The sequence below is a fragment of the Nicrophorus vespilloides genome, unplaced genomic scaffold, assembly GCF_001412225.1.
Source record: "Nicrophorus vespilloides isolate i.1.1-1 unplaced genomic scaffold, Nicve_v1.0, whole genome shotgun sequence".
Lineage (NCBI taxonomy): Eukaryota > Metazoa > Arthropoda > Insecta > Coleoptera > Silphidae > Nicrophorus > Nicrophorus vespilloides.
This window is the reverse complement of record NW_017097108.1, coordinates 51,507-65,204: the sequence shown is the minus strand read 5'-3', so window position 1 is coordinate 65,204 and position 13,698 is coordinate 51,507. Positions and strand designations below refer to the sequence as shown.

The window sequence follows — 13,698 nt, the reverse complement described above, 5'->3', positions numbered from 1 at the left end:
ATCTTTGAAAAAGTGAAATGAATCAATAAACGAAAGGATATTTTTGCTGAAGCTGTCAAATATCTTACTTACTTACATACTTTATAAAATACTTGTCAAGTATCAAATTACTTGTAGTTGTTTAAATTAAACTGTAGGAAAACGTTGGAAATGTTTGTAAAAATTACTTGTTACTTGTCAAGTTTATACGTTTGTAAAGTTAGATTTGCTCACCCCAAGTCCAAGCATCCTGATGGCTGCTTGTCTTGACCACCTCCGACCACAGATCGGCCTTCAGCGATTCCAACCGTTGCTTGGAGATGGGCAAAGATTGTCTGGCCGTCGTCCACGTCGGAAAGTCCTTCTGCAGCACCTGCTGCGCTTTGGAATCTTCGAACCAGTAGACGTCCTCCAAGCTCGCCACCTCCAAACTGAGCAGCCTGCAAATACAAAGAAAAATCCTGCTGATGTTAAAGTTGTTATTTGTTGACAACTGACCTTGGATAATAGTTCTGCAGGTTGTGTTTGGTGAGCCACTGCCTGAGGACGAGGCGCTGCTGTAGAAGGGCGGCCGCCTTCTGCAGCCTCTGCTCATCGGGCGCGGGAAGTTCCGGAAGATCTCCCAATTGTCCGCACTGGGTCAACTGGGAAATACCTGCAATGCAAGAACAACATTGAAACTATGTAAACATTCATACATTCTTCAAAGGTACAAAAAAAAACCTCCAGTCTAGAATGTATAGAGTATATGTGTGTGTGTCATTGAAGATGAAGAAGAAAAATGGGTACCAAGGTTTCAGAAATAATAAATGATCGTGGAATTACTTAGCAAACAAATAAAATAACGAAGAAAACCGGCTGACCTTTGTGCGGATAATTTCAGTAGCGTGCAGAGTAGTTGTGAAACCGAATTTATAAATGGAAACAAATATATTGACCACTTTTCACTCTCTGTCTCTCTCTCTTAAAGCATTCGCATACACCTTTTTATCGAGATGGATGGAAATTCGATTAATATCATACACGAAGTCGTTACTTATGCATGCCTTCGCTGTGAGCGCCCTTTCCGAGTGTGTTACTACACGAAAATAGAAACCGGTAATTTGTTTGCCCAATCAATATTTCGAAACTGCTAAACGCAACTGTTCACTACTTCTTTGCACGACGACGACGACGACGAGAGAAAAACCATCAATTTTATGCTGCTTTACCCTCAAACACACACCCGTTTTCGACGTCGACGCAACAATATTTTATGCGGAAACTGAATCAATAATAAATTTATATACCGCACTCCCGGAATTATGATAGATGTCCCCACAATCAACGGATGCTGCACGTATGCAACATGTGTTGCACGATTGCCCCCCCAACCAATCGGCGACACGGTAAATGATATTGGGTTTCACTTTGATCTCAGCAAGCTGCCGCCGCCGCATACGAAATTCGCATCCTTCGACACTCAATAATTCAAATCAATGCATACGTTTCGTTGCAAATTGTCGTATTTTTTTAGTAATTATAGTTAAAAAAAAATAATATTTTCACTTTCAGGTAAAAACAATTTCTTACAATAGTAAAATTTTCTTTTACAATATTTTTTTTTTTTGATATTTTTGAAAATCGCATAAAGACGCATCCACACTATACTTGATCAATCGCCGGATTCAATAATATTCATCAGTAGAGATTTAATTTATTGACGTTGGTTTTACCAAAATTCTAAATTTTTTTTAATAAAAATACACTTAATAATTTATAGTCAAACTAAAGATAAATGTATGCAAATCAAAATAAACATACTTGCAAAAGTGTAATTTTATTGAAATTCACATCAAAATTGATGAATTCTGTCTCGTTTCAACAATTTTGAATGATCTTTGTTATTTCAACTAATTTCTTCAAAACTACTAAAGACATAATTAATACTTTATAGTTAAATTAAAGATAAATCTATAAAGATTAAAATAAACGTACTTGCAATAGTTTAACTTTATTGGAATTCACGTAATTGATGATTTTTGTCTCGTTTCAAAATTTATCAATGACCTTTGTTATTTCATCTAATTTCTTCAAAACTACCAAAGAGATTATGAACACTTTATAGTCAAATTAAAAATAAATCTACAAGTATTGAAACAAGTGCACTTTTATAAACATAACACTTTTGATATTCACGTAATTCACTGTCAAACTTGATACATGTTTTCGTTTACAACTTGTAATGTCTTTTGTTTTGAACGTATTTTCTCACAACTATTAGCGATAAAATGAACACTTTATAGTTAAATTAAAGATAAATCTATAAAGATTAAAATAAACATACTTGCAAAACTTTAACTTTATTGGAATTCACGTAATTGATGATTTTTGTCTAGTTTCAAAATTTATCAATGACCTTTGTTATTTCAACTAATTTCTTCAAAACTATTAAAGACATAATTAACACTTTATAGTCAAATTAAAGATAAATCTACAAATATTGAAACAAGTGCACTTTTATAAACATAACACTTTTGCTATTCACGTAATTCACCATCAAAATTGACATATGATTTCAGATTTGAATTTGTCAACGACTTTTGTTTCAATGCATTTCCTCAAAACTATTAACAACGATTTCGTATCCATTAATATGAAAAACGATCGCAGTCCATTACCGAATGATGGAGCGACCCTTCCTTCCTTCCCATGCCACAAAAGATTTATATTGAAATCCTGGCGACCGTTCAAAGTCCTGCGGGAGAAGAAAGCGAATTCGCGCGTTTTACTCAACATTAGTCCTTTTTTTTTTCGCCTCCATCCTTTCAACGTCATTCCATTTTGCTCTTTTCCCTATTGAATAGCTATTTATTTTCAAAGTCAATATAACAAAAAACACACACACAAACAGTTGTTGTAGCTAAATCGAAACATGTTTGATTGATTAATGGAACAATATATTTGTTTTCAAATCATCAATCAAGGTTACACCGAATTCAAAAGATATTACCGATATGTTAAGAGTCAATTTTCAAGTTTTTATATCAGATTTGACATTGACATTTGAATAACAATAATAAACGTCAATATCAAATTTGACAATTAACAGTAATAGGTTAATGTCAGATTTATTAGTGACATTTGGATAAGAATATTAAATGTCAATGGCAAATTTGATAATTAACAGCGATAGCTTAATGTCAGATTTTTTATTGACATTTGTATAAGAATAATAAATGTCAATGTCAAATATGACAATTAATACTAATAAGGTTATGATATATTTACTGTGAACATTGGATAAAAATAATAAATGTCAAATTTCACAATTAACATTTATAAGCTTTTGTCAAATTTACCGTTGACATTTGGATAAGAATATTAAATGTCAATGGCAAATTTGACAATTAACAGCGATAGGTTAATGTCAGATTTATTAGTGACATTTGTATAAGAATAATAAATGTCAATGTCAAATATGATAATTAACACTAATAAGGTTATGACATATTTACTGTGAACATTCGATAAAAATAATAAATGTCAATGTCAAATTTCACAATTAACATTTATAAGCTTTTGTCAAATTTACCGTTGACATCTAATAAATGTCAATATCAAATATGACAATTAACACTAATAAGGTTATGACATATTTACTGTGAACATTAGATAAAAATAGTAAATGTCAATGTCAAATTTGTCACTTAACAAGAATAGCTTAATGTCAAATTTACTGTTGATATTTGAATAAGAATAATAAATTTATATATCAAATATGACAATTAACATCACTAAGGTTATGTCATATTTACTGTTGATATTTAAATGTCAATTTCAAATTTGACAATTAACACTAACAAGGTTATGACATATTTACTGTGAACATTTGATAACAATAATAAATATCAATGTCAAATTTGACAAATAACAGTAATGACAATAACAGTAATAGATTAATGTCAGATTTATTATTGACATATGTATAAGAATAATAAATGTCAATGTCAAATATGACAATTAACACTAATAAGGTTATGACATATTTACTGTGAACATTAGATAAAAATAGTAAATGTCAATGTCAAATGTGACAATTAACAATAATAACTTAATGTCAGATTTACTGATATTTGATATTTGAATAAGAATAATAAATTTATATGTCAAATACGACAATTAACATTACTAAGGTTATGTCATATTTACTGTTGATATTTAAATGTCAATTTCAAATTTGACAATTAATAGTAATAGCTTAAAGTCAGATTTGTTATTGACATTTGTATAAGAATAATAAATGTCAATGTCAAATATGACAATTAACACTAATAAGGTTATGACATATTTACTGTGAACATTGGATAAAAATAATAAATGTCAAATTAGATCAATAAAACTGAGAAAAATAATGTATTTGCATTACGAATTATGGAATCAGTGATTTTGAGAACCATATTTTTGTGTAGACGAGATACGTATAAACAAAACCGGGATTAAGTGTGCGTGCAAATAAACAGAACAAATGTTTCCGAAATGAAGAAGGTGATAACTGTTCCGAAAATAAACGTATTTTTTGTTTGTTTTCGCTCTGTAAATGATAATACTCGTCTGTATTTGAAGTGGTGAGTAAACTATTTGGATCATTTTTGGGGAATGACGCACGTCTATTGTGTAGATTCATTGTCTTTGATTAATTAACGCGAATCTCGGGCCGGCGGATCCAAGAGTACTCATACAATTTTTTGGCACGAAGACCATCTAAATTCTGCACCAAAAACCGGAAACGAATCGATTGTTTGTGTATGCGCCGCAATCGTTTTTCACATGCAGCAAAAGTTCGCCAAACTCGGAAACGGTTTACAGCTGCTGCGAGGAAAGAAAGTTGCTTTTCACGAAAACCACACACAGTGTGGATAAAAAAAAAAGAAATATGAACATAAAAGTTTTTACCTTGCATTTCTTTCGCTAGATCACAAAGCGAAATTTTCTTTATTTTTACCCCCCACCAACCTTTTTCATCAGAGTTCATCCTTCAAGGATAAAAGAGGACATAAATTTCTCTCGTCCTTTTCTTTCTGTTCGTCGGAAAACGTTGGACCGTTGCCCTCCGAATTGGGCCTCGGAAGGTCGTCCCGATCGTAAATGGAAGAGGATGATAAAGAAGGAAAGAGCACGCGATCCGAATCGAGGTTTTGATTCCTATAAATATTACTCTGCATGTGAAAACGAAATACAAGTTTGTACACAAAGTGGATTGCATTTCAAAGTGCAAACTGTGGTCTTGAAGGTAATTGGAAAGAGAGTGAGAGAAAAACAAAATAAAGAAAGAAAACTAATTTATGCGTTTTCCTGATTTTTGCATAAAACACACGACATTTTTTTTTTGCACATTAATTATGATGATAAGTACCATTCATTATTTGTAATTAAAGTACAATTTTTTTTGCTAGATAATTGTGAAATATCATTAAAGACAAACTTAAATTATTTACGAAAAAACGTGCAAGTTCATGTAATTTTGAAACAATTACAGAGTTGCAACTAATGCAACATTGCCAGATTTGCTGCATTTAATGACATAATCAAATTTGACAATTAGCTTACGTCAATGTCAATAATTACAATTAGCATACGTCAATGTCAAATTTAACAATTAACTAATGTCGATATTAAATTTGACAATTAACATTAATAAGCTTATATCAGATTTACTTACGTCATTATCAAATTTAATAATTTGCATACGTCAATGACAAATTTAACAATTAGCATACGTCAATGTCAAAAATTACAATTAACTTAAGTCAATGTCAAATTTAATAATTAACATTGTGATAGTTGAACAAATACATTGAATTAAATGATATAAATAACTGAAATCATATCTAATGAGAACGTCAAATTTGATAATTAACTAATATAAATATGAAATTTGACTATTAACATTAATAAACGTATGATATGATACATTTTCTGTTGATATTTAGCTTACGTCAATGTCAAATTTGACAATTGACATTAATAAGCCTATGTCAGATTTACGTCATTGTCAAATTTAATAATTTGCATACGTCAATGACAAATTTAACAAATAGCATATGTCAATGTCAGAAATGACAATTAACTTGAGTCAGTGTCAAATTTAACAATTAGCATACGTCAATATAAAATTTGACAACTAATATTGTAATACTTGAACAAGTATTACAATATTTCCAAATACATAGAATTAAATGATATAAATAACTGAAATCATATCGAATGAGAATGTCAAATTTGCCAATTAGCTAATGTCAACATCAAATTTGACAATTAACAGTAAAAAGATTAAATCAGATTTTCTGTTGATATTTAGTTTACGTCAATGTCAAATTTGACAATTGAACAAACTAATGAAAAACTTCCAAATCCATTTGACAATTAACATTAATAAGCCTATATCAGATTTACTATTGTTCTTTAGCTTACGTCAAAGTCAAATTTGACAATTAATATTAACATGGATGAATATTGTGTCAATGTCAAATTTGACCATTGATATTGCAATTTTGCTAGATTAATTGAATTAAATGATATAAATTACTGAAATCATATCTAATGAGAATGTCAAATTTGATAATTAACTAATGTCAATATGAAATTTGACAATTAACATTAATAAACTTATATCAGATTTACTGTTGATATTTAGTTTACGTCAATGTCAAATTTGATAATTAACAGTTGATCAAACTATTGCAATACTTTCAAATTCATTGAATTTGATGATATAAACAAGTAAAATCGTATTTAATGTCAATGTCAAATTTGACAATTGACATTAATAAGCCTATGACAGATTTACGTCAAAGACAAATTTGTCAATTTAATAGTGTCAAATATAAAATTTGACAATTAACCCAAAAAAACAAAAATATTTTAATATTTCTAAATTCTTTTTATGAATTATGCCAATACTTCATAAATTCAAATTTAAATAAGCAATTAAAATAGTTGTTAATTTTTTAATGAATCGTTAAAATCTCGTTAGGATAATTGATGGATCGTTAAATTAAAATTGCGATGTGAATACAAAAGTTGTTTGGCGACGAAATGAATCCACCTTTTGTTATGGTAGTCGGTCGGAGGTGAGAGCGCGAAAAATTACGCGAAAACGGCCTTTCTTCCCGTGCAAATTTAATACCTTTCATTATTACGTTTCAACACTTTCGAAGAAGGAGATGAGAGCCGAAGAAATTATGAAACTTCTTAAAGTACAATGGAATTGAATTGAAAATGGGACGACAGAATTTTTTTTTCTGTATAACTTGTTCTTTATCCTCGAAACTTTGAAATTTTGTTACGAGCTTTGAAAAATGTATGCATTTGAATGTTACAATTTTTCATATTCTTAATGAAAAATTCTGTATCATGTAAAAGTTTGACAGTTCAAGATGATAATCATCGCCTCCTATAAGATTTAATTGTCAAAATATTTCAGAAAATTAAGCAGTTTGGACGGGTGATAAAAAAATTTAATTAACAAATAATATTAATATTTCAAATTTATGAAAACTGAATTTTTTTTACAAAGTTTTAAATGAAATATCCTTTCTTTGTTGTGAGATTTTTGCATTCACGCCAGGACTGCTATGATTTGTTTTGTTGTTTATTTTTCTTTCTTTTCATTTATTTTCTCTCTCGTTTTATTTGCGGGAATAGAAATTGATTTACTGCGATGAAATCTAGAAATCTTTTGTAAAGATTCGTCGGTGTGCGTCGAATGAAAAATGGGTGAAAAAGATTCGAAATGGAGCGGTTTTTCTGCTGTGAATGGAATTCATGATTACATCCATACACAGACACACACCTACAAAAGATTAGTTATTATTACTCATGTATATTAAAAAAAAATAGAAGAATTCTTGTTCAGTCCAACAAAATATTTCATACTGCTTCTTTTCAAAAGTAAATACATTCAAAATTAACGAGAGTTAAACAACGTGTGCTGTGAATGGGTGACGAAATAAGAGAATATAGATGAATGTAAGAAAATATTTTCATTTGTATCTACATAAAAATTGATTTTAAATGAATGAATTTTTAAGACTTAAAAAATAAACAGCAATACCTCGCATAGTGCGGCTCCGATTCACTATAGTACGGTTTGAAAATTTCAAAATAAACTAAATTGCTATTAAGTAAAGTAAAGACAAATTCAAAAAAAAATATACACATACAATTATTTGTTTTATCCAATTTCTTTCTCTTTATACAGTCAAGTCTCTTTTTGTGCGGTTCATTTTTATATTATTAAGTACGGTTTCGAACAGTGCGGATTATAAGCGCACTATACGAGGTTTTACTATATAAACAAAGTTAATTATTACTGAAATACATGTTCAGATTAACAAATATCCAACAAAATGTAAAATTCAATCAATTTTTCCAAAGAATCCAATTATTTATAAGAAATACTTAACTAAATTTCACTTTTATTTACTATTTACATGTTTTCAGATCACATGCAAAAGTGCAAATTATATTTATAAAAAAAATGAATGGTTTTTATGAAAAAAATTGTAAAAAAAAAATGAATATAATTAATTACACAAATGATATATAATTGAAATGAAATAATTTGATTAATATTAATTTGCATAACAATCAAACAATAGTTGAAGTCGAACAATTAATATGTTTGAATAGAAACTAAAATGAAATTATTCAATGCACGAATTTAAACAACGTAAATTCGTGATTTCATGATTACATTTCATAAATTTGTAGCTGAAATATGATTACTTTGAATGTGAAACCGAAAATCGTTTGTTATTTCAAAAAAGAAAAATGAGTCGTAGATTATAAGAAATTACAGGAAAAAAAATTGTATTTTGTATAGAACAAAATTTTCGAGTTAATTAACTGAAAAACGTTATCTTCTCAATTATTCTCAATTATTAAAAAAAAATCGTATTTTGGTTATGAAAAATTATGTTTCTGTTGAAATATGTACAATTTCGTGGTGAAACTTACTGGATAATTGATCGAAAGGTATAAATAAATGACTATAATTTTTGTGTTATTTGAAGGAGAAGTTTAGGTGAATGTATTATAAGTTTCGTGGAAGTTTGGGAAATTATATATACTGAAGGTGATTACTTGCAGAAACTGATTTTATCAACGCGAAATTAACTACCGAAAATGAAATATCATTTCAGATATGATCGTGCAGTTTATAAATAGTTTATTGTGAGCTTAACTAAAGAAAGTTAGAGTCTATTTAAGAAATCAGGATTTCATTTAGAGAAAAAAATGACTATAATTTGTGTTATTTGAACACTTTTCTTAGAATAATGTAAGAAAGAAGTTTTTAGGTAAATCATATATAATGAAGTAAACTGATTGCATCAAGTCGAAATCAACTACCGAAAATAAAATATCATTTCAGATATTATCGTGTATCTTAGTTTATTGTCAGCTTAACTAAAGAAAGTTAAGTCTTTTTAAGAAATCAGGATTTCATTTTGGATAATTTGTGTTATTTCAACACTTTTTTCTTAGAATAATATATGGAAGATGTTTTAGGTAAATTATGTATAATGATGGTGATTACTTGCATAAACTGAAAATGAAATATCATTTCAGATATTATCGTGTATCTTAGTTTATTGTGAGCTTAACTAAAGAAAGTTAAGTCTATTTACGAAATCAGGATTTCATTTAGAGAAAAAAATACTGTAATTTGTATTATTTGAACACTTTTTTCTTAGAAGAAGTTTTAGGTAAATTATGTATAATGATGGTGATTACTTGCATAAACTGAAAATGAAATATCATTTCAGATATTATCGTGTATCTTAGTTTATTGTGAGCTTAACTAAAGAAAGTTAAGTCTATTTACGAAATCAGGATTTCATTTAGAGAAAAAAAATACTGTAATTTGTGTTATTTTAACACTTTTTTCTTAGAAGAAGTTTTAGGTAAATTATGTATAATGATGGTGATTTTATGTGTAATGACGCGAAATTGATATGTTATTAAGTTAAATAGTTAAGTTACGTTTGATATCAGTTTCTTTGTTTTTATTAGTGCTTACCGGATGAGGCACTGTTGGACGGTTGTATGGTCATGCCGATTGAGCAAATCTCCGTTTCGTCCCCCCAGCTGCTGACTGGCGTCGAGGGGGATTCCATGGTCGCGTGGTAACAAAATAACAACAACAACAACAACGACGGAGACGAAGAGGAAACGAAAATTCGAAGAGCGAAAACAAAGTTGCAGTAGTTGAAAAAGTACAAGATTTCCTGGGGATGATGTCGGTTTCGGAGGAGGAAAGACGGACGGGGACGTTTTTCGAATTTGAACGGGGTCATGGGAGGCGGTGGATGAGGGCGGCGCGCGGCGACCCAGGGCCCCCTAGGATCTCCGCGGAATTCGGGCCGCCGTCGTCGCATGCATCGCACCCTTCCAGCTTTGCAGCACTATTTGGAAAGAGTGAAGTTTCTTTTTTTTTGTGGATTGATGAAAGGTGAAAAAGAGGTGAACGAGAGATGGTAGGAACAAATAATTGTAATGTAATGGATTGGAAGGAGTTTTGCAGAAACGAAAAAAGGTGGACGGAAAAAGGGAGAGGAACGCGAAGCGACGAGGCGACGCGACGTCGGCAAGGACTGCTGAGGACTGCCGGCTGGTGCCGGTGCTGCGGAACTCGGTGCGTTACCCCGGGCGACGAAACCCCAACAAACAGGAGGTGCGCTGCGCATCGCAACCGCCTCCGACGACGTCGACAAACTTTTCCTGCCTCCTCCTCCTCCTCCTACAATCCGCGAAAACAAGACAAACACAAACATCGTCGTTGTCTCCTGATTACCATTCACAACATTGTAACACTGTAACCTTCAACCTAAACAAACTCTACACGCATTACTACACGATACATCTAATTTAACAATCATCTATTGCTGCATCTATTACTTCAGCGGCCCAAAACGCAATTCACATTAATTTCTATAATTTTACTATAAAATTTCAAGTAAAGTTTTATAAGATTTCTGAAAGTTTGCTAAATGATTTCTATAAGAATTCTAACAGATTTCTATGAAATTTTTATATAAATTTCTTTATTTGTTATAGAATTTCTACGATTTTGATAAAATTTCACTAATTTTTCTATAAAAAAAAAAATGTTGTAAAATTTCTGTACAAATAAATCTGTGTAATTTTTGTTTTATAAAAATGTCTGTAAAATTTTTTGAAAAAATTATAATTTCTATAAGATTTCTGTAAGTTTTTAAATGATTTCTATATTTTTAAGAGATTTCTGTTATAATTTCTATTACATTTCTGAAAGTTTTCTATGATGATTTCCATAAGATTTCTGTAAGTTTTCTATAATGATTTCTATAAGATTTCTGTAAGTTTTGTATGATGATTTCTATAAGATTTCTGTAAGTTTTCTATGATGATTTCTATAAGATTTCTGTAAGTTTTTAAATGATTTCTATATTTTTAAGAGATTTCTATTTATAATTTCTATTACATTTCTGTAAGTTTTTCTATGATGTTCCTATAAGATTTCTGTAAGTTTTCTATGATGATTTCTATAAGATTTCTGTAAGTTTTCTATGATGATTTCTATAAGATTTCTGTAAGTTTTTAAATGATTTCTATATTTTTAAGCGATTTCTATTATAATTTCTATAAGATTTCTGTAAGTTTTTAAATGATTTCTATATTTTTAAGAGATTTCTATTTTAATTTCTATTACCTAATTTTTAAAGAGATTTCTTATTGATAACTCTGAGATTTCTATTTTAATTTCTATTACATTTCTGTAAGTTTTTTATATGATTTCTATTACATTTCTGTAAGTTTTTTATGATGATTCCTATAAGATTTCTGTAAGTTTTTTATGATGATTCCTATAAGATTTCTGTAAGTTTTCTATGATGATTTCTATAAGATTTCTGTAAGTTTTTAAATGATTTCTATATTTTTAAGAGATTTCTATTATAATTTCTATTAAATTTCTGTAAGTTTTCTNTGATGGTTTCTATAAGATTTCTGTAAGTTTTCTATGATGATTCCTATAAGATTTCTGTAAGTTTTTTATGATGATTCCTATAAGATTTCTGTAAGTTTTCTATGATGATTTCTATAAGATTTCTGTAAGTTTTTAAATGATTTCTATATTTTTAAGCGATTTCTATTATAATTTCTATAAGATTTCTGTAAGTTTTTAAATGATTTCTATTACATTTCTGTAAGTTTTCTATGATGATTTCCATAAAATTTCTGTAAGTTTCTAAATGATTTCTATATTTTTAAAAGATTTCTATTATAATTTCTATTACATTTCTGTAAGTTTTCTATGATGATTTCCATAAGATTTCTGTAAGTTTTCTATGATGATTTCCATAAGATTTCTGTAAGTTTCTAAATGATTTCTATATTTTTAAAAGATTTCTATTATAATTTCTATAAGATTTCTGTAAGTTTTCTATGATGGTTTCTATAAGATTTCTGTAAGTTTTCTATGATAATTTCTATAAGATTTCTGTAAGTTTCTAAATGATTTCTATATTTTTAAGAGATTTCTATTATAATTTCTATTTTAATTTCTATTACATTTCTGTAAGTTTTCTATAAGATTTTTTATAAGATTTCTATGATGATTTCTATAAGATTTTTTATAAGATTTCTATGATGATTTTTATAATGATTCGACCACACACACAAATCCTACGCGATTAGTTTAACACGATTGAAATCCGAAATCAGCAACGAAATAAAATGAGCAAAACATCGATTGTGGCCGATTGCAATTCCCAACAGTGTTTCCTTTTTCTTCGTCGCCTCTTCGAGTGCACATCACGTCACCATTACCACCGCTTATTTTGTTTGTCACCTAGCAACGTGCCAAAATTTGAATTGTTGTTGGTGCTGCTGCTGCTGCTGCTGTTCGTTTGTTTGTTATCGTCGATTGTTATTCATGCGACGACATCTTTTGTTCATCTCGAGCAAACATTTTGCATCTTTGGCGTGCATATCACGTCCTGCGAACGCGCCACAGCCGCCTGCCAAAACCGAAGCGTCTCCATAATTCCATTCAAATGCCGAACATTCGATTCGAATTGTGCAAACATTATTATTGAGAACTTCACCTACGACGTTCATTTCTTTAGTTAAGAACTTAATACAAAAAAAAAAACAAATTAAATAAAAAAAAAATCGTTAAAGTTGACATAATCAATAATATCTACATTCTATAAATTGTTTGAATTATTGAAACCGAAAAAAGAAAATTTACTTTATAAAATATTTCTGTATGTTATATTATACATATAAAAAACATATAAACATATAAAAAAAACTTATAATTTCTTAACAAAATTTTTCATTTCATATAATACTAGACCATAAACTGCACGTCAATTGCAATAAACATGTAAAACCACGTGCGATTATGTAGATGGGAAACAATTGAAAATAACTAATTAGATCGTAACGCCATCTCGCGTGACAGACAAAAGTATAATTTGAAATCAAGTAAATAAAATTTCTACATGTTTTCACTATAATTAACAAGAAATTTTATAAACAATAGATTTGTTGCATCAAAGCCAAATAAAAATATTTTAATAATCAATTTATTTGTTTAGTGTTCAAACTAGTATTAAATAAATTTTGCATAGAAAAACAATGGAAATGATCTAAAAATATAGTAACGCCATCTCGTGTCATAGACGAAAG

At 29.2% G+C, this 13,698-nt stretch overlaps 1 protein-coding gene across 4 annotated transcripts in view; it reads right to left on the bottom strand.

The window, feature by feature from the left end:
* Nucleotides 1-13,698, bottom strand: part of LOC108558942 (apoptosis-resistant E3 ubiquitin protein ligase 1) — a 31,281-nt gene that overhangs the window by 7,859 nt on the left and 9,724 nt on the right. For 2 of the 4 annotated variants that reach the window (XM_017916039.1, XM_017916040.1), the window contains exons 1-3: nt 10,043-10,134; nt 478-634; nt 214-419 (exon numbers count right to left, since the gene is read on the bottom strand). In XM_017916039.1, the coding sequence (XP_017771528.1) occupies nt 214-419; nt 478-634; nt 10,043-10,076 (397 nt within the window). In that variant the 5' untranslated portion in view covers nt 10,077-10,134. Of the gene's footprint in view, nt 1-213; nt 420-477; nt 635-10,042; nt 10,135-13,698 lie in introns of those variants that run through there. The other 2 variants (XM_017916037.1, XM_017916038.1) reach the window with 1 other exon arrangement.